This window comes from Octopus bimaculoides, chromosome 3 (assembly GCF_046866305.1).
Source record: "Octopus bimaculoides isolate indiv1 chromosome 3, ASM4686630v1, whole genome shotgun sequence".
Classification (NCBI taxonomy): Eukaryota; Metazoa; Mollusca; class Cephalopoda; order Octopoda; family Octopodidae; genus Octopus; species Octopus bimaculoides.
Window position 1 is genome coordinate 132,563,412 of NC_142930.1, and position 27,483 is coordinate 132,590,894.

General features: G+C 38.2%; 1 protein-coding gene across 4 annotated transcripts in view; it reads left to right on the forward strand.

Moving 5' to 3' along the window:
• LOC106873908 (uncharacterized) overlaps window positions 1-27,483 on the forward strand; it is a 344,369-nt gene that overhangs the window by 84,615 nt on the left and 232,271 nt on the right. For all 4 annotated transcript variants that reach the window (XM_089349658.1, XM_089349655.1, XM_089349657.1 and 1 more), the window contains one exon: window positions 18,786-18,844. In XM_089349658.1, the coding sequence (XP_089205784.1) occupies window positions 18,797-18,844 (48 nt within the window). In that variant the 5' untranslated portion in view covers window positions 18,786-18,796. The remainder of the gene's footprint in view (window positions 1-18,785; window positions 18,845-27,483) is intronic.

The window sequence follows — 27,483 nt, forward strand, 5'->3', positions numbered from 1 at the left end:
AAGAATGACCTCAGAGAAGAGAGCTGGTCTAGATGCCTTACAGCAGTCAGACTTCAGTACTCTTTTGTTTTTAAGTTCAATCATACTCTACCTCCCATGAATGATTTTACCTCATTCCATCTGGCATTAACAACATTAAATTGCTTCCTGTGTCTAATCAGAGATTTCAAACTAAACTCCCTGTGTGTACACATGCACACTTACACACACACTCGCTTGCTCGCTCGCTCGCAGAAATTTGGCTCTTCAGGGTCAAAAAAGAAGCAACCATTGTTACTTCATACATGTATGTATAATTACAGACTTCTTCAGGAGGCAAATGCGAGTACTTAACCAGTTCCACCTCTGTTGCTTGCAACGAATCATGGGAATTTCTTGGGGGGACAGAGTCTCCAATACTGAAGTGCTTTGCAGAGCTGACATGCCCGGGATTGAAGCCCTCATCATGAAGGCCCAGCTTTGGTGGGTCGGACATGTAGTCCGAATGGACGACGCGCGTCTACCAAAGATGATCTTCTCTGAGCTGGCTTCTGGAATAAGAAACACCTGGAAGGCCACTGGGGCGATACAAGGACAGCCTGAAAACTTCCCTTGAGGCCTGCGGAATTTCAACCCGTGGATGGGAATCTCTTGCCTCTGACCGTGGCACCTGGTGTCCAGCTGTCCAAAAGGGTGTTAGGCTATTCGATGAAAAGCGCTTCAAGAGCCTGGACTAGAAGCGACAAGCCTGAAAAGAGAGGATCCCCAATCCTACTTCTGCTGTTACATGCCCAACATGTGGCCGCGTCTGCGCATCCGCCTTTGGGCTCCGCTCCCACCTCCGGTGTCACTGACATCAGTGTCGAACCCTGACAGACTTCCATTATGCATGTGCACACACACGCACACAATATGTATTTCTTAGTATGTCTTAAAAGACATTCTCTGAATACTTTCACAAAACTGAAAGGCAGTCATTTTTTTCTTTCTTCTTTTGTCTCTCTCTCTTTTTGTATATACTTGTGTGTGTGTGTGTGTGGATAGACAGATAGGTGTGCATGTGTGTGTGTTGACAGAGAAATAGATTTGTGTGTGGATAGACGGATAGGTGTGTGTGTGTGTAGACAGACAAATAGGTGTATGTGTGTGGATAGACAGATAGGTGTGCATGTGTGTGTGTAGACAGGCAAATAGGTGTGTGTGTGTGTGTGGATAGACAGATAGGTGTGCATGTGTGTGTGTGTGTGTACCAAATACTGAATTGCATGAATGAACTAATGCAAAACAAAATTATATTTTTAAAACATTTTTCACCTTTTACAATTTCTTTCAAAATATGAAAATGCAAGATGTTTTCCCATGACAATATGGATTGAAAATTTCTTGAACTTTATATACACAAAGAGACACTTTGTGCTTTTTTTTGTTTATGTTTTTCTGGGAAATAGGTGCAGGTGTGGCTGTGAAGTAAGAAATTTGCTTCCCAAATGCATGGTTCCAGGTTCAACCCCACTGTGTGGTAGCTTGGGCAGCTGTCGTCAACTATAGCCTTGGGTTGACCAAAGCCTTGTGAGTGGATTTGATAGATGGAAACTGAAACAACCTGGTCATCATCATCACCATTGTTGTTTAACGTCTATTTTCCATGCTGGCATGGGTTGGACAGTTTGACTGAGGACTGGCAAGCCAGAAGGCTGCACCAAGCTCCAATCTAATCTGGCAAGATTTCTACAGCTGGATGTCCTTCCTAATGTCAACCACTCCGAGAGTGTAGTGGGTGATTTTTACATGCCACCAGCACAAGATATATATATAGTCACCATGCTTGACCGCTAAATCCATAAGTTTTTTTTTCACTTTCTCTCTGTTTATTTTCTCTTAGTCCTTTCTTTTGAAGTGCATAGGCTCGAAACATAAAAGACTTTTTCACTTTCCCAAGCGTCAAGCTAATACAATTGCTTGTTGTTCATACATCTGTCCTCATCTTTTGTTTTTCTATAAATTTCAACTATATATATATATATATATATATATGTGTGTGTGTGTGTGTGTGCGTACATCTTTGTGTCTGTGTTTGTCCCCCACCACTGCTTGACAACCGGTGTTGGTGTGTTTACATCCTCCTGTAACATAGCGATCCAGCAAATGAGAGTGATAGGATAAGTACCAGGCTTTAAAAAATAAGTACTAAGGTCAATTTGTTTGACTAAAATTTTTCAAGGTAGTGCCCCAGTATGGCCTCAGTCTTATGAAAAAGAAAAATATAAAAGATAAAATATTTATTTTTGGACATAGTTTAAAATTTGAACACTCTTCTATTGATTACCCTTGTACTGATAAGCATTTTCCTAATTGTTCAGTAAACATTTATTAAATTGAATAAACTTGCTATGTTGTCAATCAGCATGTTGGAAATAGCAGCCAAATATCCTTTGAATTTCACCCGAATATTGTTATATTTCAGGATGGTTGTGTTTCTTTCTTTGTTTTTCTTTTTTTTTTTTTTGGAAAAAAAAAAGACCAGGCGTGGCTGTGTGTAAGAAGCTTGCTTCCCAACCACATGGTTCCAGGTTCAGTCCCGCTGTGTGGCGCCTTGGGTGAATGTCTTCTACTATAGCCTCAGTCTGACCAAAGCCTTGTGAGAGGATTTGGTAGACCTTTAAAATATGTCATTAGGAAGTTAGCTTCCCAGTGTTGAGGATCTGGGTTTTGTCACATTTACACTGAGTGGCACTTTGAGTAAATATCTTCGACTGTAGTTTTGAGTCCATCAATACTATGTGAATCGAACAGGAACTGTGAGGAAGCTCATTCTACCTGTTGTGTCGCACATTTGATGTACAATATAACGGAATAATAATAATGTCCTTGCAAATCATTCTACTCAAGATACTGGTAACAACCCTTGACAATACACAACTCTCAGCTTTACTCTTCTCTGAAGGTTCTCTGCGTATGTCCATTTATATTGTGGCACAGTCCATTAGGAACCAATCAATAGGGGTGTTCTACTCCCACACAACACTACCATCACTATCATCATCAAAAATCTTATATCCATTTTCCCAATGTTTGCATAAATTGCACAGCATCTTATTATTTGTTGTAGTCTCTGCTCTTAAACAAATCAGAATATTGCCCAAGACATTGCTAATAATAGCAGCCAAATTTGTCTCAAATTACACCAAACCATAAAACAAAACAAAAATGTAGTCCACCGTGTCAGCAGTTGTTGTTATTGAACATTGCAAGTTAGTGAAATATTTGTTAATTTTGCTGTTCTTCTGCTTTATTGTTCAATACATTGTTCCTTCCTGTGGCTAATTTATGGCTAGTTTATGGCTGAGTATCTTGTATAACTATGAGTGACAACATAAGAAACTTTACTGTTTCATATCCAATTAAGCTGTCCAGTTTTTCTTTCATTGTTTTGGTCTGGAAGAAAGCAGTCTACCCACGCCCTTTGGATACCCCCTGTGACAAAGGGGGAGATCAATAAAAGTAAGATTCCTGGTAATAATTCTTTGGAGTGGTTTAGAATTAATTCTAACATGAAACTATATTGTTCTTTAGTCTCGTGTCAGCCTTGTTCCTGCAGACCTATAATGAAAGGTGATTCAGCCATAGTAGTCCCATCATTTTCTGTGTCAAGAACTAAATTCTTCAATGTGCTCTTCCTTTTAAATGACGGTGAGGTATGATTTGAGGGACCATTGGCTGCTATTTTTAGTAGGTCAAGCAACCACATAGAGGCTCTTTCTTAAAATATATTGTTTTATGAGGTCATTGCTCTACCTTCAGTTCTACCATATTAAAAATAGTAGTGAGAAATCTCTTCTAGGTTAATAGTGTGTTGCGGTAACTTTTCCCATCGTCATGTTTACTATTTCACCATCCCAGTCAACTAAAATAAATAGATATAAGTGTTTTTTTGTGGAAAAACAGCAGAATGCTTCTTAGTATAATATTATCTGTGATACTTTATTCAATCCAGATCAGTTACTTTATCCACTTTGCACCATTTATAGGGTATCTTATTATACCATACTGTATAGATTATTGTTAAATGATATAACACTGTCAAACATGATAATAATGTGTTATATATAATACAGTCTTATTATTTTTTTAGAAGTATATTATGGAAAACTGTGCCGTGTGTGTGTGTATTAGTGTATATTTGTTCTTGTCTGTTGCTGCTTTACTAGTCTTTTGTTGTTATAGAGAACACAGATGGCCTATATTAGCAGGATTATATAGATGACCAACAAATCCAATTGTCTTAATGTGGTTACTTGGCAAAAGTGTTACAGTGTTGGATAGAAAGTTTTGAGGTATTTGTTCTGACTTGCTCCATGCTTAGTTCAAATCCTGCTAAGGTCAACTTTGTCTTTCATCCTTTCATTTCATTCTTTTACCTGTTTCAGTTATTTGACTGTGGCCATGCTGGAGCACCGCCTTTAGTCGAGCAAATCGACCCCAGGACTTATTCTTTGTAAGCCTAGTACTTATTCTATCGGTCTCTTTTACCGAACCGCTAAGTTATGGGGACGTAAACACACCAGCATCGGTTGTCAAGCGATGTTGGGGGGACAAATACGGACAGACAAACATATACGCACACACACACACACACACACACACACACACACACACACACACACACACACACACACACACACACACACACACACATATATATATATATATATATATATATATATATATATATATATACGACGGGCTTCTTTCAGTTTCCGTCTACCAAATCCACTCACAAAGCTTTGGTTGGCCCGAGACTATAGTAGAAGACACTTTCCCAAGGTGCCATGCAGTGGGACTGAACCCAGAACCATGTGGTTCGTTAGCAAGCTACTTACCACACGGCCACTCCTATTTTCATTGTCAATAAAAATAGTACCTATCCAGGACAGTGAATTGCTGGAACTATAACAGGATTGGACAAGATGTCTTGCAGTGTTTATTCCAGTTACTTGCATTCTGACAGCAATGCCCACATCAACACTGGTGCCAAATTTTATCAGCTGACGTTGGTGACCTTTTCCTTCGATGAACATCAGTGGTGTGGAGAGGGGAAATTTTTATACATGGGAAATTTTTATATGGCGCAGGAGTGGCTGTGTGGTAAGTAGCTTGCTTACCAACCACATGGTTCCTCGTTCAGTCCCACTGCGTGGCACCTTGGACAAGTGTCTTCTACTATAGCCTTGGGCTGACCAAAGCCTTATGAGTGGATTTGGTAGACGGAAACTGAAAGAAGCCCATCAATTATATGTATATATATATATATATATATATATATATATATATGTATGTGTGTTTGTGTGTCTGTGTTTGTCCCCCCACCATCGCTTGACAACCGATGCTGGTGTGTTTACGTCCCAGTAACTTAGCGGTTCGGCAAAAAGAGACCGATAGAAATAAGTATTAGGCTTTCAAAGAATAAGTCCTGGGGTCGATTTGCTCAACTAAAGGCGGTGCTCCAGCATGGCCACAGTCAAATGACTGAAACAAGTAAAAGAGTATGGGCAACTGCTAGTCTCCCTCAAAAAATTTTGGTCAGGCCTACACATACATGTGCAGATACATAGTTGACATTGACCATTGGAGGCCCTACAATTAAATTGATTTTGTTGTGTAGACCCATATTAGTCCAGATCACGTGGACTTAAGGCACACAAGTAGTTCCATCTCACAAGTCCATTGTTTCAGTTATCCTTTGTCTCTGCCTACCTGGGAACCATATTGTAGTCTAGCATTCAGTGATGAACCATCTAGGAAGCAGTGTTTGTGTAGATATTGTACTCAAATGATGTATATACAAGAGACCAATCAAATATTTGCAGTGTGTGTTTGTGTTCAATATAGTGGGTGAGTTTACCTTGTTTAGTAAGATTATTCTTTAATTAAGCAGAACTGTTATTCAGGAACGCCTAATATCTAGGATTACATTAAATAGTATTTCTTCAGTACGATATGATCTGATATAAATTTAGTTACTATTTCTAGCAGATCAAGTGAACTGTTTAGATATCATGAGAGCTATAATTTTCTGAAATTGTGTCTCTAACATTGTGGCTAAGTCCACCTTGTTTTAAATAGATACTATGTCTGGTAAAATTTGCTGGGTCGAACATAGTAGCTTGTTTTAAATAGATACCTTATTTGACACAGTTATTGTTGATGAGTATGTGACTATGTCTAACATAGTGCCTAAGTCCACCTTATTGTAAGTATTTTGTGGATTTGCCATATTGACTTCAATTCTTCCTTTTGTAATAGAAGAGAATCCTGTTAAGGAATGATAGGGATTTATAAGCATCACTCTTTTGTGTCTTTAGGGTTGACAAAGGATTAATTTCACTGTATTTTTTATGCGATAATCTCCTTGAAATAATCTTTAACAATTTTATTATTATTGCTTAATTATTGTGGAATTTCTTAATTAGAGTTAATTAACTAATTACTTCTAAGATGTTGAATAACCACCTGTTGTACTTCTCTTAAGTATACTCTTAATAGAGATAATAATTTAGTGCCATCTTTAAACCTTGACCAGTGACATTATGTAGCCTAGTGGTTAAAGTGCTGGACACAATCATAAAACTGTGGGTTCAATTCCTGAACTGGGTGGCATATTATCTCCTTGAGTGAATCACCTCATTTCACATTGTTCCAGTCTACTTATCAGACTATAAATACCAACTGAATGCTAGTACATCTCTCTCTCTCTCTCTCTCTCTCTCTCTCTTTCTCTCTCTCTCTCTCTCTCTCTCTCTCTCTCTCTCTCTCTCTCTCTCTCTCTCTCTCTCCAGCCATCATGTGTTTAATGTTCCTTTGGACCAAGGGTGGGAGAAGCACGAGCGTATTTATGTTTGCTCATGACTACATAAACACTTAAAAATAATAAACAAAAGCAAGTACATGATGGCAGGTCTTCTATAATCAGCTGTGGATTTAGCCATGACCATCCAATCCTACCCAGGGAACAAAGTTGTCCTAAATTTGGTATTTAAACCACGTTGCTTTTGTTAAAAGAAAATATAAATTAATTAAAGATCTGAAACATGGATGTTACTTTATAAGCTCACTGTTACATTGGGTAGTTAAATTAAGACAAGCATTCAAAATGTTATCCAAACAAATATTGAGCCATTTCCTTTCACCTAACATTTAGAAAAGTTCCATGTTTTGTAATTTGCTAAAAACAAAAAACAGACAACACTATTTATAAAATCTTTTTAGAACCTTTGTTTAATGATTTTCTGAAAGCAGTTCATAAAGTAGGTTTATTTACATTTTAGAGAAGCTTTTGCTTTTTAAAGGGTGTTTGTGTGTGTGTGTGTGTGTGTGTGTGTGTGTTACTATTCCCATGTGAAAGAATTATGACAAAGTTATATCTGTTTAAAATGCATCGAGTTTCTGTCTTACCCAGGGCCGGATTAAAACCCATTAAGGCCCTAAGCACTTAAAATATTTTGTTGCCCCCATAAAAGATTATGTAATTCAAAATATAAACAATAACAAACCATAAAATAAATTTTTATTTTTCAAAACGAAACAAAACAATAAGAGGGAAAATAATGTTTATTTTTGTATACTTCCACTTTATTTATATTTGAAAAGTTTCCTCCTACTTTTTGGAATTGCAAAGTCTTTGATCAGATCCTCAAAATTAATCTTAGGCAACACATCTGCATCTATACTTAGTAGAGATAAAGGCATCCCGAATATTATTTTAGTAAGTTTAAAGTGATTTCTTTTGTGCCGTATACCATTTACCATTTCTGTGGTGCCCCCACCATCCCTTGATGCCCTAAGCATGTGCCTATTTTGCTTAATGGTTAATCCAGCGCTGGTCTTACTGTTTTATGATTGACATTTTTGCTTTCTTAAATTATTTGAAAATTTTATCGTATTTGTGAGAGCAAAAAACAAATTTTTAAAAATCTTTTCCAAATTCAAATCTGTTTGAATTTGTGTCATTGTGTGTTTAGTACAGTCTTCTTTTAAATATATTTTATTGGTTGATTTAGTGATTCTAATCAGACCCCTTTTTTCTTTTATTCTTTTAATAGTTTCAATTGTAGGACTGCAGTCATGCTGGAGCACTGCCTTAATTTATTTTCTGTCAGTTTTGTTGTCACTTTATGGCTGGAAGTTGGTCTATGATTAAGTCTGTAGCAGCTGATCTTCCTAGGATGTATCCTTGAATACTTGACTGGTCTGGTATCGTCATTAGAAGTTCACAATTTTTTTAACGTTTCAGTAGAGGTTTTATACTTCAGTAGAGGTTTTATACTACAGATTTCTACTAAGTAGGCAGTTAAACAGTTGAGGACCTCTAAGTATCAGACTGGTACAAAACTGTGTTTTTGATCATGATTTCAAAGGTGGTATATCTGGAAGCTGACAGTATCTACCAGTCCATTTATTAAAATTCTCCCTAATGCTGAAGTTTGGAACATGCCCCTCCAGTATTTTTCATACATATATGATAGTATATCTCTCTCTCTTCAGTATTCAAGAGAGGAGAAATACAGATTTTCACCAAAGTTATTTTACTGGTGAACGTTCATTGTAACTCTTCAATTTCTTCTATGAAAATCTGTTATATATACAGGGGGTTGGACAAAATAATGGAAACACCTAGTATCATAGCATCATAATTTTGAAATATCTATAAAAAATATTGGTTGCCAGGAGACTAAGGGGGCCTACCCACAACTACAATGCTATCAATTAATTTTTTTTTTTTTTTTGTTAAAAGTATTCTTTTAAACTGTCTACAAACACAGCCAGGCTGAAATAATTAATGCATTCTTCTAGGAGTGAATAAAAAATAATTCTCAGACTTGAGAGGATAGGCCCTTTAGATACTAACATGGGCCCCCATATATGAATTTGAATGGTGTAGGGACCCACATGCCATCAGGCAAGCTGGCAACCTAGTCAGTGCACCACTGGTTATTGTTATTGTTAAAATTCAATTGCTAAGTTGTAGACCTGCCTAGGTGACTCAACAGTAGCAATATCCTCTGAACCAAGAAAATATTATTATTCATATGTCTTCCTTTATAACCTAAGCTTGCATTATTTTCCTCTATATCTTATAAAATTGATTTATTTCTCAATAACCAACTACTATATATTTTCTTTTTCCTATTTGATGCCAACATTAAGGTATAAAGAGTTTTAATATATTTTTCTAAACTTGCAGCTTTGCTTTGATTTTAATCAAATCCTTGTTTTGTTTGCTATACATTTTAACACTTTTAGTTTGTTCTCTGATGAAAAGGTAACCTATATATTTTAAAATTAAATGGTTGTCCTACACCGCCGGTGGCATGTAAAAAGCACCATTCAAGCGTGAACGTTACCAGCGTCACCTTACTGGCACTTGTGCCAGTTGCATGTGAAAAAATATTCGAGCGAGGTCGTTGCCAGTGCCGCTGGACTGGCTTCTGTGCAGGTGGCACGTAAAATACACCATTTGAGCATGGCCGTTGCCAGTACCACCTGACTGGCACATAAAAGCACCCACTACAACTCTCGGAGTGGTTGGCGTTAGGAAGGGCATTCAGCTGTAGAAACTCTGCCAGATCAGATTGGAGCCTGGTACAGCCATCTGGTTCACCAGTCCTCAGTCAAATCGTCCAACCCATGCCAGCATGGAAAGTGGACATTAAACGATGATGATGATCTCTACAGCCAGCTTTAGTTATTTGAAAGACACTGCTCAACAATGATCAGGTTTCATTAGAAAGTGAAAATAGTTTAACTCTTTTCAATTTGAATTAAATTTTACAGTGTTGCATTATGAGAGTGATGATGTGTGAATAATGTTTCATTTCATTAGTCACATCTGTCCTATCATAAAGAAAGCTGCTTATTATCTATATTTATATAAAAGAGAGATTTTGTGTCACTCTCTCTCTCTCTCTCTCTCTCTCACATGCACACATACATACGAAAAAGATGTATACATATGTATTTATGTATGTGTTTATGGAAGATAATGTTTGTGTGTGTGTGTGAGAGAGAGAGAGAGCAAATGAGTGCCACTTACACATACATGACAAAACACGCCTTCACTCATTCACTCTCTCTCTCTCAGTCTCTCTCTCCCTCTCATATGCACATACATACATATATGTCCATTTCATATACATGTATATATATCTTTCACTTTCTGCTCTCACTTCAAAACAAATGTCACCTTTCCACTTTCTCCTTTCTTTCAATTTCTGCTCTCTTTAAAGCATAAAGAAATGAATAATTTTTACGGAAATTAGCAAACACTCATATGATCCCATATGATTGACCATATGATCGAGTTGACAACTTGGTTGTTTCAAACGAAAGAATGCCATAAAATAACTTGTGAGCCTTGTGAATGGACTTGGGAGATGGAAACTGAAAGAAGCTGTGTGTGTCTGTGTTTGTCTCCCTGCTACTGATTAACAACTGGTGTTGGTGTGTTTACATCTCTGTAACTTAGCGGTTCAGCTAACAAAACCAACAGAATAAGTACCAGGCTTAAATAAATGTACTGGGGCTGATTTGCTCAACTAAAATGCTTCAAGGTGATGCCCCAGCATGGCCACATTCTTATGTCTGAAACAAGTTAAAGAAATGATAAAAGATATATGATTGACCGTTGACTGAACACTATTCAATTTTTTTTCTCCGTGTTTTTTCTCCTTGTCTCCGTATTCTTTCTGTTGAAGAGCGTAGCTCGAAACGTCAAAGACTTTCCGTATTCCCGAGCGTCATACTAATATATACTTTTGTTATTTACACCACCTGTCCTCGTCTGTTGTTATTTTTTGTATATTCTCCCATATATATATATATATATATATATATATATATGGTGGTTGTCTACTTCTTATGCAGAGTCTGACCAGCTCTTGTACCTACACCTTAGATCCATCATTGTGTCTGATATGGCTTTTTAAACCAGACAATGTATTGAAAAGACACCCACATAAATTGCATATCCGATTTGGACCACCAAGAGCTGCAGTGAAGCTCTGATCTTTAAGGATCTTAAAATGTCTTTTGAGGCCTCCGTTAGATTTGCAAACATTATGGCATACACAGCATTGAAAGGTGTGCACAAATATGTAAGCAGAAAAGTTGGTGGAGGTTCGTTTTCCATGGGTCTGCAAATGAGATTTGAGCCCAGCAGAAGAAATATATAATAACTGAATATACTTTCTACTTGATGTATTGAGTAGCTTACTTTAAGTGGTTCCTTTGTTTCTAATGGAATCATCACCACCAATTATGTGCGCGCACACACACACACATACCATCACCATCATCATCATTTAGCATCTGTCTTGCATGCTGGTATGAGTTGGACATTTCAACAGGATCTGTTCGAGCGTTGGGCCTCATGGAGGCAGCAACAGGTAACCAAGACCTTTGGTGATATACCGTGCTTGTGCAGACCTATCAAGCCAAGTGAGGCCATAGTTGTGGCCGATGCCGGTGTCAGGTCATAGCACCCGTGCCGGTGGCATGTAAAAATCACCCACTACACTCTCGGAGTGGTTGGCATTAGGAAGGGCATCCAGCTGTAGAAACCTTGCCGAATCAGATTGGAACCTGGTGCAGCCCCATGTTTTACCAGTTTTCAGTCAAACCATCCAACCCATGCCAGCATGGAAAGCAGATGTTAAATGATGATGATGGTGTGTTTGTGTGTGTGTATTTGTGGCTGTGTTTGTTCCTCAGCACAGTTTGACAACTGGTCTTGGTGTGTTTATGTCTCCATAACTTAGCTGTTCAGCAAGAAAGACTGATAGAATATGTACCAGGCTTAAAAGAAAAATATGTGCTGGAGGTCAATTCATTTGACTAAAATTTATTCAAGGTGGTGCCCCAGCATGGCCACAGTCTAATGATCAAAGCAAGTAAAGGATAAAAGATACTTCTAAAGAAGAAAAAGAGAGATAAATAGAAATTGTGTGTGCATGCGTTTGTGCGCGTGCATACATGCATGTGTGTGTGTGTGTGTGTGTGTGTGTGTGTGTGCGCATAAACATAAGAAATAAGATTGTGTTAAATCTGATGAAACTTTGATCAGTTTATTCCAAATTGTTTTGATCCTGTGAGAAAAAAAAAAAAGGAAAGTGATCTTCTTGTGTAGGCTTCTTCTTTATTTCATAACTTAATAAATGAATTTTCCTTCAGATATATCTCTAGTCTTATTTATATATTGCATTTTATAACAGAGCAAAAACTTTTCAGGTAAGCGATAGCTTTGTTGGTTATAGATTTTCAACATAGGCACAGGAGTGGTTGTGTGGTAAGTAGCTTGCTTACCAACCACATGGTTCCGGGTTCAGTCCCACTGCATGGCACCTAGGGCAAGTGTCTTCTACTATAGCCTCAGGCCAACCAAAGCCTTGTGAGTGGATTTGGTAGACGGAAACTGAAAGAAGCCCGTCGTAGATATATATATATGTGTGTCTGTGTTTGTCCCCCCACCATCACTTGACAACCCATGCTGGTGTGTTTACGTCCCCGTAACTTAGCGGTTCGGCAAAAAGAGACCGATAGAATAAGTACTAGGCTTACAAAGAATAAGCCCTGGGGTCGATTTTCTTGACTAAAGGCGGTGCTCCAGCATGGCTGCAGTCAAATGACTGAAACAAGTAAAAGAGTAAAAGAGAAAGATCAGTCACTGGTTCTCTGCATTTCAAGTGAGTGTTTACAACTCAGTGCAAAACAAATATCTCAAGGGACTTGGAGAAAATGGCGATGATAATGAGGATTAAATTCCCACACTAGTAAAAAGGGAGGGATGCATTAGACAATGTAGCACTAGATATATACTACATGAGAGAAACATCATGTGGTCATGTGGCTGGAATGTGTTTGCTCTGCTCGGTTAGGACTGACCTGGGGACTAAACAACAACACTTATGCCGACCCTCTTGCTCCCCTACTGCTGTATTTCCCTAAATTCTGTTTGTTCCATTGTTTATTTATCAATAACCCTGCTTCTGCTTCAGAAAACTCAAAATACAATTCCTAATATCCTTCTTTTCTGTTTACCTTAAGTAGTTTATTTGAAGTGTAAATATAAGCAAGAAATTGGATGAAGCCAGTCAACCACTAACCAGTTTCAATCTAGCCTCACTATCACTCTCTTTATCTTACTCTCTAACTCACTCTCTTTTCCCTTCCATTGTCGTTGTGTAGCTTACTTGTCTCTTTTCTATAAGTATTATCATGGACATTGTCCAGCTGAGCTCTCTTCTCTGGTTCCTCCTTTAAGAACTTATCAGTGATCAACTAAACTTGTATCCAGTTCTCATCAGTATACTCTGCAACCTCCTAAATGTCATAAAGCATTTTGCAATACCAGTTTCTTCCCTCGCACCTCTGAACTTTGGAATTCCCTTCTGCAGTCTTGTTTTTCACTTCAATATGACCTCCAGTCTTTTAAGTCTAATGTTCATTGTCACCTAGAGTCCATTTTATTCTAAGGACCTTGTAATGAGCGAATGCTTGAAAAAAAACCAAAATGTTCAGGAAGAACTAGCTCTCTTATCTCCTTTTACCATTCCTTGTGTTAACACTTTCCATAACCCCACCAACCCTTCTACTTCTTCCCTCCTATACTGCTAGCTCTCCACATTTAATCATTTCACCCCTTTGAACGTCTTTGCATTATGATTTGAAATGTAAGATCTTTACTACCCTGATGATGGAGGCTCTATTTATCCAACGTTGATTGCTTCCATTATGGCTGCATATTGTGAACCAGCTGACTGGTTCTTGAGAAGTGTGATGTAAAGGAAATCCAATTTTACCATAGGTTCAATGATACACTGATATAAGCACAATTTGCCCACCTACAGTATATTTCTAGTCACAAAAACATAAATAAACTTCTTAATAAAGACTCAAAACACTTCTAATATTAAACAGAAATGTGTATGCTATAAATACATTTAAGATATATTAATAAAAATCAATAAGATGTCTATTTACTTAAAGAACATGTCCAGCGTTTGATGTTCTGCATTATTGTTTTTTTTCTGTTCATATAATTCTTTGTAGCATTTGTATCCTTATTATTAACTGTTTGCTTTTGAGCATCTTTCTCTTTCCTTTTTCTCCCCTCTCTTTCCTCTCTCTCTGTCTCTCCTCTGTCTCCTCTCTTTCTTCTCTCCCCATCTCCTCTCCTTCCCTCTCTCTCTCAGATCTTTGGTGAAATGGCTGTAACTTTTATCTAGAAACTGGAAAGTCTCACTTCATACAAATCCTCACTTGTTATTAAAATTTGAAATGGTTCCCCAACCCCGCTTTTATCTTCTTCAGCATCGTGCTGTCCCATCTCCATGAATGTATGAAAACTTTCAATCCTTGAGTCACTCTATAACTTCTGTTTAATAATAATAATAATAATAATAATAATAACTGTTCCTAAATATCTGAACAGATGGATAAAGGGAATAGTCATAAAACCCAGTTTAGTACAGCTGCAGAAAACAGTGTTATTAGGGACAGCTAGGATACTTAAAAGGGTTCTTGGCATCTAAGGATACTTGTTGTAGCCCGATGTTAGGATTCTTTTCTTTTCAAACAACCTAATCTGTTGAGTGTATATGAAAATAATAATAATAATAATAATAATAATAATAATCCTTTCTACTAAAGGCACAAGGCCTGAAATTTGGCGGGAGAGGATCAATGAATTACATTGACCCCAGTGTTCAACTGATACCTAATTTATTGACCCCAAAAGGATGAAAGGCAAAGTCGATCTCGGCAGAATTTGAACTCAGAGTGTGCAGACAGACAAAGCGCTGCAAAGCAGCTAATGATTCTGCCAGTTCACCACCTTGTTAATAATAATAAACTACATCTATTCATGTTCTTCCTACAATTTGATTCAAGTAATGTCATTACATCTTCTTGATTTATTTAATTAACCCTTTAATTGCAAAATTAAATTTCATGGTCATCCCAGTTATGATGTTAAATATCTACCAATAAATAGAATTGGTATGTTTTGCAAGTCACATTGCTTCAATAAACCTGACAAAATAGTTTCAAAGTACGATATTCCACAACAAAAGATAGATTGGTACATAAAACAACTTTCTACAATTAAGAGTAATGAAATTTTAAGTGGATATATCTGCTTTCTGTTATAAAAAAGTTAAATCAGGAGATTGTTGAGATAGCACATCTCAACAATCTGATTAATAGCTTACATTGGCTCTCTGTTACTCAAGACGTCTGCAATGTAGCTTGGATAGATTTTACTCTACATAAAATACATTGTGGTTGTTTTCTCTTATTCTTTTGCTCTCAACTTTCCACTAGCATTTGTGATATAGCTAGTCATCACCCATCTAGTGTTTTAAATCCGGGTTTTGTCCCCAATTACAGGAGTGGTCAGATCTACCTCAATGCCAGAGCGACTGCCTTCACACCATCTCGCCATCTTGCCCTGTTTTGGGCGTCCTCCCTTCTCAAGCCAACCTTCCCAATCTTCCCCTCCACCTGTCCCTCGGTCTACTTTGCTTTCTTGGTCCATTTACCTCAAACTCAAGCACCCTCCTCAGAACATGCTCCTCATCCCTCCTCAACACATGCCCATACCACCACACTCCATTCACTCTTGCCAGCCATTCCACTGACTCCTCCAACCCCAGCATCCCCATCAAGTCCTCAGTCCTCCTCTTATCAAACAACTTTACACCACACATTTCTCTCACCATTGCTCTCTCAGTCCTTCTCAAAATTTCCATCTCTCTCTCTATCTCAGACACCATGTCTCACTCTCATACAGCATTGCAGGTCTCATGTAACTCATATAGACCCTTCCTTTCATCATCAATGGCTTCCACATCGAAATCCCTTAAGAAATACTGCTGAAGTTAACTTTAACCTTTCATCCTTTCAGGGTGAAATAAAATAAGTACCATTTGAGCACTGGGTTCAAAGCAATTGAAAATTGTTGTCCTTGTGCTAAAATTTAAAGACAATCATTTCATTAGATAAAAAAGAGACATCACTCAATGACCTCTGCATCCCCTTCCCAGATGAGTGAGATGAATGTGACTAGTTATTCAGCTAGAACATGAGGATTTATCGGACACAGTGTGAGGTGACTGTTGTTATCGTTAAAGCTTTCATTTGTATAACATTTAATAAACATGTAGACTTGTGCTGATGAATGATATGTATATCCATATTCTCTGAAGTCTTTCCATACCTTCCATTATGTTGGTTCTGTTCTTGAATTAATTTTCTAGCAGCTAAAGATATACTTTGAGCATAAACTTTTTTTTTGCCTTATTGTAAATTGTTCATGCTGTTGCTGATTGAAGATTGAGAATCTTTTAGGTACCTTACACCTTGCTATCCATCATCAAATCTCTTTAACATTTTGAATTTAGTTTCTGATGGTGCACTTTTGCTGTTTTGGTTTTGGTTTTGGTGCACACAGACAACAGTAGCGTAGTGTACATTTAGTCACGATTGCAATGGGAATAAATCGAGTAATATTTACAAAGCAAATATTGTAAAGAGTGTTTTCTACCCCCTACCTCCCACAGCACATGTATTATCGCCAACTCCTCAACCCTACCCAGTTTCTACAGTTGTCACTCTTCTTTATCACCCTTACTTATCCCTACCTTCCCTATATTTGTTCATAATATTCATCCTCTTACTCATTCCCTATCTCTAACCAATCAACCTCTACCAATCAATGTTTCCTGTTCTCCTGTCTCCAGTCACTTCCACTTATCTCATATCTTGAAAGTCCCTCCTGACACCTCATCACCACTACTTTTATCTCTTTCCAATTCCAATGTCCTCTTCCACCTTTTCTTTTATTATATGAATAACAAGGCCATGCCACCTAGCTAGGCATGGTAGGCATTGCCTGCCTTGAATAAAATAGATCAATAGCAACATTTTCCTTTTATAGCAAAATGTGCACCTAATTCAATAAAACTATGAAGGTTACTCTGATTGCTATGCATAAAATGCAAAATATTTTACTTTTTTGTAGATTAGGTAGGCATAATTCACCCCTGCTTTTCAATCTCAGTATTTAAACCACACATAATACTACTGTAGTACACGTGCCGTGTACATTCCTACAACGTTTTCTTTACATGCTATAAAGGCAGAAGTGAATCTACCTTCAACTTAGTCACGTGGTTGTTTCACTTATTTTTTGTGTTTTACTACATAAATGTCACCAACTGCCTACCCTGAGTAATTACTGATGGCATGTGCCTGGCGAATAGGCATGTAGCCACTCTGCAGTAACAAACCTGTCCCCTTCTCTCTCATTTTAAACCCTCATCTCATAGCATAAAGCTGCCTCCCTCTCTGCTGTAGCTTGTTTCAGGAGATTTTAGTTTTGCTGTCTGCATGGTGACCTCACAAGCGATGATGCCATGAACAAAAGCACTCGGTACTTGCTGTAAAGTGGCTGGATTCAGCTGTAGAAACCATACCAAAGCAGACGCTGGAGCACAATGCAGTTTTCAGACCCAGTGGATTCTGTTGAACTGTCCGACCCATGGCATGCACTTTGAATAATGATAATGTTGGTGGTGATGGTGATGGTGGTAGTGGTGATGGTGATGATGACAATGTTGCTGATGATGGTGATGATGAAGGTGGTGGCAGTGGTGGTGGTGAAGATGATGATGGCTTGTTTTTTTTAATTTGGCCAACTTTTTAGTATTTTGCTGCCTAGCCACACCATTTTTAATTTTTACACTTGCCTCTCTCCATTTGATTTGTCCCAATTTATTATAATTTTCATTTAATACCTTGTCTAAAGGTATTAAATGAGTTACTGGAAAATCAAAAATAAAGCATTTTATGCTGAGTGCATTTAAGATCAAAGAAACCCTGCTGTAGAAGTATCTTGATCGGTATCTTTTAAATACAATATCATGCTTTAGTTTTCATTGTTTATTTTATATTTCAAAGTATTGCAAAACCTTAAAAGTTAGATCTCTATCAAGTACATAATAAACATAAAGATCATATCTTGGATGACATTTATGAAATAAAAAATAATTCAGTGACTAGATATAGCTATCATTATTTATTCATTTTTTTACTGAATCAAAAACACACCAAGTTACAAAAGAAAGAAATAAAAAGAATCAGTTTGTGGGGTGTACTTTGCAAATTTTGATTTTACAGTATTTTTATATAATTTCACTGTACTTCAGAAGACCCATCAAGCCAAGTGAAATTGTAGCCGTGGCTGATGCTGGTGTCATGTAACAGGCATGTAAAAAGCACCTTTCAAGTGTTGGGCCTCACAGAGGAAAAGAGGCTGATTCTGGTGGCACATGAAAAGCTCCTTTCGAGTGTTGGGCCTCACAGAGGCAATGACTGAGACCTTTGGCATTATGTCATGCTTGAGAAGAAAACCCATCAAGCCAAGTAAAATTGCAGTCATAGCAGATACTGGTGTCATGCAAATAGCACCTGTGCCAGTGGAATGTAAAAGCACCCATTACACCCATGAAGTGGTTGGTGTTAGGAAGGGCATCCAGCTGTAGAAACCATGCCAAATCAGACTGGGGTCTGGTGCAGCCTTCCAGCTTGCCAGCCCTGATCAAATCATTCAACCCATGCCAGCATGGGCAATGGATGCTAAATGATGATGATGACGATGATGACGATGATCAGCTATATAATGAAATGACATTAAATAAAACTCCATTAAATGAGGACTCCTTCTAATCGAACAAAACTCTTGTTATTTTCAGATGATTTGAAAATGTCTTGTGACAACCCAAATTGTGATACATGGCTCAAACCTGTGCGGGTAAGTTTATGCAATTTTTTTTTTCTCTTGTCTCTTTTCATGGCAGTTATTAGTTTAGAAGTTTAATGATGGGCAACAGTGGAACCGTGTCATATATATATATATATATATATATATATATATATATATACACTGATGAGATATATATATATACACTGATGAGATATATATATATATATACTGATGAGATATGTATATATGGGAGAATTTATGAAAAAAACAACAGACGAAGACAGGTGGTGTAAACAACAAAAGTTTAACGCTCGGGAATAGAGAAAGTCTTTGACGTTTCGACCCTACGCTCTTCAACTGAAAGGAACACAGAAAGAAACAAGGAGAAAAAAAATATAAATGTAGTGGTCAGCGATCTATCATGGCGAATGCCGATATATATATATATGTAGATATATATATATATATATATATATAGGTTGATGGTTCCATGTTTCTAAAAAGCACTGGTTAAGGTGCCACATAAAATAAGCACCCAGTACACTCTGTAAAGTGCTTGGTGTTAGAAAGGGTATCCATATGACAGGCTTCCACAGCTCCATTAAATAAACTGATTTACTGTGTTATATACTGAATTAAGTAAAGTTTGGTCACTCTGTTCAAGTAAGCCTTATTTTCCAACTAAACTCCCCTCCTTTTCCTCCCTTCTGTTGGTTTCTATTGAATAATTTATCTTTTATCTTTTACCAGTCATTGAAATGCAGCCAGGCTCGAGCATTACCTTGCAGGGTTCAGTCAAAGAAATTGACTCCAATACTTATTTTAAAACCTGGTACTTATTCTATCAGTATTTTTTGCCAAACCACTAAGTTACCAGTTGTCAACCAGGGTTGAGGAGACAAACATAAAGATACAAACACACACATAGATATATATACATATATGCTCAATCTTTGCCAATGTAACTTGGAAGAACACGGTAAGGGTGGATAGAAAACTGAATGTATTCGATCAAAGATGCTTCACAAAGATCCTGAGGATCAAATGGTAGGATCGTGCCACAAAAAGGGAGATCCTGGGATGAGTAAGGTTACGACTACTGCAAAAGATAATAGCAGAGTGCCAATTCTGCCTAACTAGCCACAATTTCTGCCTAGCCAGTCAATGGCACATGAAAACACCCATGGCTTTTATATCACCTGACATTCACTTGGTTTCTTTCAGTGTATACCCTTCTAACACCAATCACTTTACAAAGTGTACAGGTGCTTTTATGTGATGCCTTCACCAGTGCTTTTTAGAAATATGGGATCATCAGCCTATATATATATATATATATATATATATATATATATATATATAGAAAACATTTAGATTGAGATGAATTAGGTACTTAAGTTGAGGCACCAGAATTTAGTACAGTATTATCCATACAATTTCAAAATAAGGTGGTTAAAATCAAACTAAGCATTACTGGTGGACATCCTTATTGCTTATTTTGATTATACACATGTATATGTATATGTACATGTATATGTATATATGTGTGTGTGTGTGTATCATCTATATATATATATGACAGGCTTCCATACAGTTTCCATCTACTAATTCCACTCACAAGGTATTGGTAGGCACAGGGTTATAGTAGAGGGTACATGCCCAAGGTGCTATGCAATGGTACGGAACCTGAGACTACATGCTTGAAAAGTGAGCTTCTTAATTATACAATAGTTTCAAATTGAATGGTGGCTTGGTGTTATGTGTCATGCAAGTGTGAAATGATTTTGAATTTTTTTATTTTTGAACATACTGCCTGGCGATTTAGGACTTTGGTAATTTGAAGATGGCACTGAATAAAGCATTTTAGAAACTGGAGAGGAATGTTAAGTATGAGACATCAGTGAGTGGTGGCAAGCTCACATAATGATTAGTATGAGGGCTGACTGAAAAGTTTATAGGCTAACCAAGATACTCTCATAGAATGTGACCAAATGAGGTTTATTTTTCATCATAATCCCCCTTGCAATCCACACACTTCTTCCATCAGTGTTGCAGTGCTTGCATCCCATTGGTGAAGGCACCTCTCGTCTTGTTGGTCAAAAAATGTCATCAGCAGCAGATATGATGTCATCCTTCCAGTCAAGTGTTTTTTTCAGATGAAGCCAAATCAAGAGAATAGGGAGGGTGTTCAACCAGTTCAAAGCCACAGTCATGCACAGCAACCATTGAAACCAAGGACTTGTGTACTGGAACATTGTCTTGATGGACAAAATGCTTTGTATCATTTTTTCTAGTTATTTACATTCCAAGTTTAAAACTCATCAAGGTTAACTTTATCTTTCATCCCTTTGGGTTTGATAAAATAAGTACCAGTCAAGTGTTGAAGTCAATGTAATCAATCCCACCCCTCCGACTAAAATTATTGGCGTTGTGCCAAAATTTGAAACCAAACCCTTATTAATAGGGTTGTAAATATTTCTTGGTTAGAAGTATTTCTCTTATTTCTTCAATATTATTTCATTTGTTTTCTGTTTCAATTTCTGTTATGTATTACGATGGTTGGCTTAAAGTAGCCATGTTTCTTTGGTTGGCTTCACAAGCAAAAGGAAATAATCTAAAATTATTTGATAGGATGGATATTTTTTGTATGCATGTATGTATGCATGCTTTTATGTTCTACAAATGTATGTATGAATGTATATACATGTGTGTGTATCAGCAAGTTAATGTTTTCCATTATAAATTTTAGTTTTGGTGCATAATGTGTGGGTTGCTATTGTATCATCTCATTTTCAATATGGTCCCAAGGCTTTGTGCAGCCATAGCAGCCATATTGTTTTGTTGTTTTCATTTGGTTTTTATAACTGAAAGAAAACAATTCAAAATTATTGATGGAAATTATTTAACAGAGGAAGATTTTAAGGATGGGAGAGAAAGGGAAGCTAAGCAAGGTTTACATCATCATCATCATCACACACACACACACACACACACACACACACACACACACTGTGTGTGTAGGAGAGAAGTGTGTGGATGGATAATGGTATTCTTGTACATGGGGATGAGAGAGAGGCGTGGAAAAGTTACTATGTGAGACTGTTGAATGTAGAGAATGAATGGGACAAAGAAGTCTCCCTCATGTGAACCCAACAGAGGGACCAGCTATCCTAGTGGATAGCAATATGGTAGATAAGGCATTTAAAAACATGAAAGCTGAGAAAGTTCCTGGTCCATCCAGAATCATGGCGAAGATGCTCAAGATATCTGATAAGGTAGGGAACGTGCTAGTCACCCGCATAGTTAATCAGGTCATTCAGGCTTAGCATAGCAGCATTATTGTTAGCTGCTACAAGGGTAAGGGTGATGCTTTAGAATGAAGCAACTATAGAGACATCAAACTCTTGGATTAGGTGATGAAAATTACAGAAAGAATTATGGTCCAATTAATTTGGAACAGAATTAGGCTTGACGAAATGCAGTTCGATTTCGTCTATGCAAGAAACACTACCAACACTATTTTCATAGTCAGGCAACTTCAAGAGAAGTACTCAGCTAAGAATAAACCATTATATTTGGCTTTCGTTGATCTAGAGAAAGCCTTCAATAGAGTACCCTTCTGTGTGATACGGTGGGCACTGTGGAGGCTGGGAATAGAAAAGTGAAAGCCGTACAGGCCATATACAAAGACACTGTCAGTAAGGTGAGTTAAACACAACTACTGTGAAGGATTTGATGTACAAGTAGAGATTCATCAAGGCTCACTCCTTAGTCCCCTCCATTTCATCATTGTCCTCCAGGCCATAACAAAGGAATTCAAGACTATATGCTGATGAGCTTGCCCTCATAACAGATTCCATATCAGAGTTAGAAGAGGAATTCCAGGTATGGAAGCAAAACCTGGAATTTAAGGGCCTTAAGGTTAACTTAGCAAAGACTAAAGTCCTAATGAGCAAGAAAACTGACAGGATCCTACACCCTTCAGGTTGGTGGCCTTGCTCAATTTGTAGGAAAGGTGTAGGCAGGAATTCCATATAGTGTACCCAGTATAAGCTATGGATACACAAGAGATGCAGTGGATTAATTGGAAGATTATCAGAAAAGGTAGTGTTCATATGTGGAAGATACACAGGATCCATAAAGGTTATAGAGACTCTGGAAATTCATTTGCTCAAATTCCCTGGTGGCTCATTAGAGGTAGAAGATAATTTCTGCTACTTAGGGGATCAAATTTGTAGTTGGGGAGGATGCATGGAGAGTGTAATAGCTAGAATAAGAACAGGATGGAGGAAAATTCAGAAGCTGTTACCTTTGTTGGTTACAAAAGGTTTCTTTCTCTGGTTTGAAGATACATTCCACTCTTCCTTTCTAACTCAAAGAGATAAAAAAATGTTCCTTCAGGAAATCTTGATATGCCCCACTACCACCACCACCACCAATAGGGATACCCACACTTCTAATTTCCCAGAAGGTAACCATGTTTGTAACTACCCATAAGATACCCTCACTTCTGACTGCTCAGAAGATACCCACTCAACCATGCTTTTAAAATAATTAAAAACAAAACATGAATGCAGCAGAATTCCTATTAAGTGATTATATTCTGTTATTTGTTATATCATCATCATTATTGTTTAACATCCGCTTTCCATGCTGGCATGGGTTGGACGATTTGACTGAGGACTGGCAAGCCAGATGGCTGCACCAGGCTCCAATCTGATCTGGCAGAGTTTCTACAGCTGGATGCCCTTCCTAATGCCAACCACTCTGAGAGTGTAGTGGGTGCTTTTACGTGCCACTGGCACAAATGTCAGTAAGGCGACGCTGATAATGATCACTCTTGAATGGGGCTTTTTACGTGCCACAGGCATGAAAGCCAGTCAGCAGCCCTAGCAACAATCACACTCAGATGGTGCTCTTAGCGCTCCACTAGCACGGATGCCAGTCATGTGGTGCTGTTATTGAATTGATTTCAATTTCACTTGCCTCAACAGGTCTTCGCAAGCAGAGTTTAGTGTCCAATGAAGGAAAGGTACACATAAATGGGCTGGTTACACCCCTGGCTTGCTGTGTCTTCTCAAGCACAGCTTATTTCCAAAGGTCTAGATCACTAGTCATTGCCTCAGTGAGGCCTAATGTTCGAAGATCGTGCTTCACCACCTCATCCCAGGTCTTCCTGGGTCTACCTCTTCCACTGGTTCCCTCAACCGCTAGGGTGTGGCACTTTTTCACACATCTATCCTCATCCATTCTCACCACTTGAACATACCAGTGCAGTTGTCTCCCTTGCACACCACATCTGATGCTTCTTAGGTCCAACTTTTCTCTCAAGGCACTTACACTCTGTCGAGTATGCACACTAAGATACCTTTACAACCCTTCTTTTGCTACCCCTGCCCACATAATGGAGGCAACCTTTATTCTAAGCTGCATCAAACCACCATCATATGCTTCCACTATTTGGCTGTTAAGGTCCTCCTCTTTCTGTATAGTGACAGGTGTGGGCTCCATGTGCTACATCTCTGGCTTGCTGTCCAGGAGGACAATAACTCTGAAGGTGAACTGATATAGAGTAGTGGGTAATTTTTAGCCCCCCTCCCCCCCCCTCATATGGCACAACATTTCTAGTACCAATAGAATACACCAAGTACATTCTGTAGAATAGTTGATGATAAGAAAGGACATCTCGCCATAGAAAACATGCCTAAAATAGAAAATATAATTGAAGGAGAATTTCACAAGTTGCACCTCGAGGTACTCATTTACGAGCACAGTACCTCTAGAGCAAAGTAGACCATTCAGTCCTCCTTACCTAGAACAACCACTGTTGTGTGGGTGTCAGGATAATATGCATTTGGATTACACTGTCAGCCAAACACTATACCAAAATTAGATGGTTTTTCTCTGTTGTTGTGTATGCAAGGTGATGCAGACCATAACGACCCATTTAACCCTTGCCAGCATGAGAAAAATAAACTCAAAACAAAGCTGACTGGTTGCCAGTTTTAGACTAGCAAATGTCCTGTTCAGTTAGTTTATTAATAGCTGCAGTCTTTCTCTCTGACAATACACACGGGACAAGTTTGTATCACTGCCATGAAAAGCTAACAACTGCAATACCAGTTGCTGAAAATTTGGGTTATATATGCAGTTTTTTGCTTTGGAACAGGTTTAAATATGCTTTAAACATGTAAATAAATTTTCATTCTATGCAAATTATGATTACTCTTGTTATACTTAGATAATGATTATATTGCTTTCCTATTGTCATATAGTCAAAATAGAGCAAGTTCATGATGGTTGTTCTATTATTGTATGAAACAGTTTTCCAACTCTCTCTCTCTCTCTCTCTCTCTCTCTATCTCTCTCTCTCTCTCTCTCTCTCTCTCCCTCTCTCTCTCTCTCTCACACACACACGAGTATATGAAATGAATTCTAATGGAATATAGAACAATCTTGCAAGCTTGTAGCTGAAGAATATATATTCTTTTCTTTAATTTTCTTTTACTTGTTTCAGTCATTTGACTGTGGCCATGCTGGAGTATCACCTTTAGTCAAGCAAATCGCCCCCAGGATTTATTCTTTGTAGGCCTAGTACTTATTCTATCAGTCTCTTTTGCCGAACTGCTAAGTTACAGGGACGTAAACACACTACCATCGGTTGTCAAGTGATGTTGGGGGGACAAACACAGACAAACAAACATATACATGCACATACAAACATAAGTACCTTGAGAGAAAAGTTGGACCTAAGGAGCATCAGATGTGGTGTGCAAGAGAGACAAATGTGCAGGTATGGTCATGTGGCGAGAATGGATGAGGATAGCTGTGTGAAAAAGTGCCATACCCTAGCGGTTGAGGGAACCTGTGGAAGAGGTGGACTCAGGAAGACCTGAGATGAGGTGGTGAAGAATGACCTTCGAATATTAGGCCTCACCGAGGCAATGACTAGTGACCGAGACCTTTGGAAATATGGTGTGCTTGAGAAGACCGGGCAAGCCAAGTGAGACCATAACACATGAACTATGCCAGGGGTGTAACCAGCCCACTTAGGTGTACCTTTCCTTCATTGGACATTAAACTCTGCTTGCGAAGACCTGTTGAGGCAAGTGAAATCGAGATCAAATCAAATACGCAAATTCGATGACTGGCACCCGTGCCAGTGGGGCGCTAAGAGCACCATCCGAGCGTGATCGCTGCCAGAGCAGCAGACTGGCTTCCGTGCCAGTAGCACGCAAAAAGCACCATTCGAACATGTTTGTTACCAGTGCCACCTTACTGGCACATGAAAAAACATTTGAGCGAGGTTGTTGCCAGTGCTGCTGGACTGGCTCCTGTGCAGGTGGCATGTAAAAAACACCACTTGAGTGTGGCCGTTGCCAGTACCACCTGACTGGCCCTCATGCCGGTGGCAAGTAATAGCATCCACTACACTCTTGGAGTGGTTGGCGTTAGGAAGGGCATCCAGCTGTAGAAACTCTGCCAGATCAGATTGCAGCCTGGTGCAGCCATTTGGTTTGCCAGTCCTCAGTCAAATCGTCCAACCCATGCTAACATGGAAAGCAGACGTTAAACAATGATGATGAGATGAGATGACAGGCTTCTTTTTAGTTTCCATCTACCAAATCCACTCACAAGTCCAAGGCTATAGTAGAAGATACTTGCCCAAGGTGCCATGTAGTGGGACTGAACCCAGAACTATGTGGTTGGTAAGCAAGCTACTTACCACACAGCCACTCCTGAGATGTATAGATCAACATCATTTGATATCATCATTAGATACTAAAGAAACCTATCTAAATTAGAAATTTACAACAGAATTAAAAACCTGAGAAAAATTCACACAGCACATATGTCAAAAAAGCATATTATGAAACCTGGTCCAAATTTCATTTCTAGATGCCCTTATGAGCTACTTGTCTTCATTAGGCTTTTGCTAATTAGCATATTACACACACACACACAGAGATGCATGCATGTGGGGTCTGGATCAGGTCAACAGTGGCTGTCAACACATGGTGGTTAATAAATTGTTTGTACTGAAATAGTAACTGTTTAAGGTACAGAAACTCAACTCCATAATCAGTTTATGATGGGGAGGGGGGGCAATGCCTTGGGACATCTGGTGTATGAAAAATTAATAGTGAAGTGCGTGCATGCATGCATAGTTGATCTAATACTCTGAGAATTTTTGATTAAAATTATATGTTTCCTGATGAGAACACTCATTATCTACTTGATTAATTTTTATTGAAATTGAAAACAAAGCTCCAGGGCAAATCTTAGATTTTAATTAATTAAAATTCATTATATATTGACTGTAATGGGGAATAGGTCTAATCTTTAGCAGTGTGGTGACCATACTGGGTATGTTCCAGTCTTATTAAGCCTCGTCAGTAGACAAATATACTAGCATCCACTTCTAATAAGTTTTCTGATATATCAGATATAGGTGCAGGTGAGGTAGTTTGGTTAAGAAGCATGCTTCCCAACCAGCTAGTTCTAGGTTCAGTCCCACAGTGTGGCACCTTGGGCAAGTGTCTTCTAGTATAGCTCTGTAAGTGGATTTGATAGATGAAAACTGAAATAAGACTTTTGTGTGTGTGTGTGTGTGTGTGTGTGTGTGTGTGTGTGTGTGTGCTAGCACCTTGTCTTGATATTACATGATTGCTGTAAATGAGTCTCAC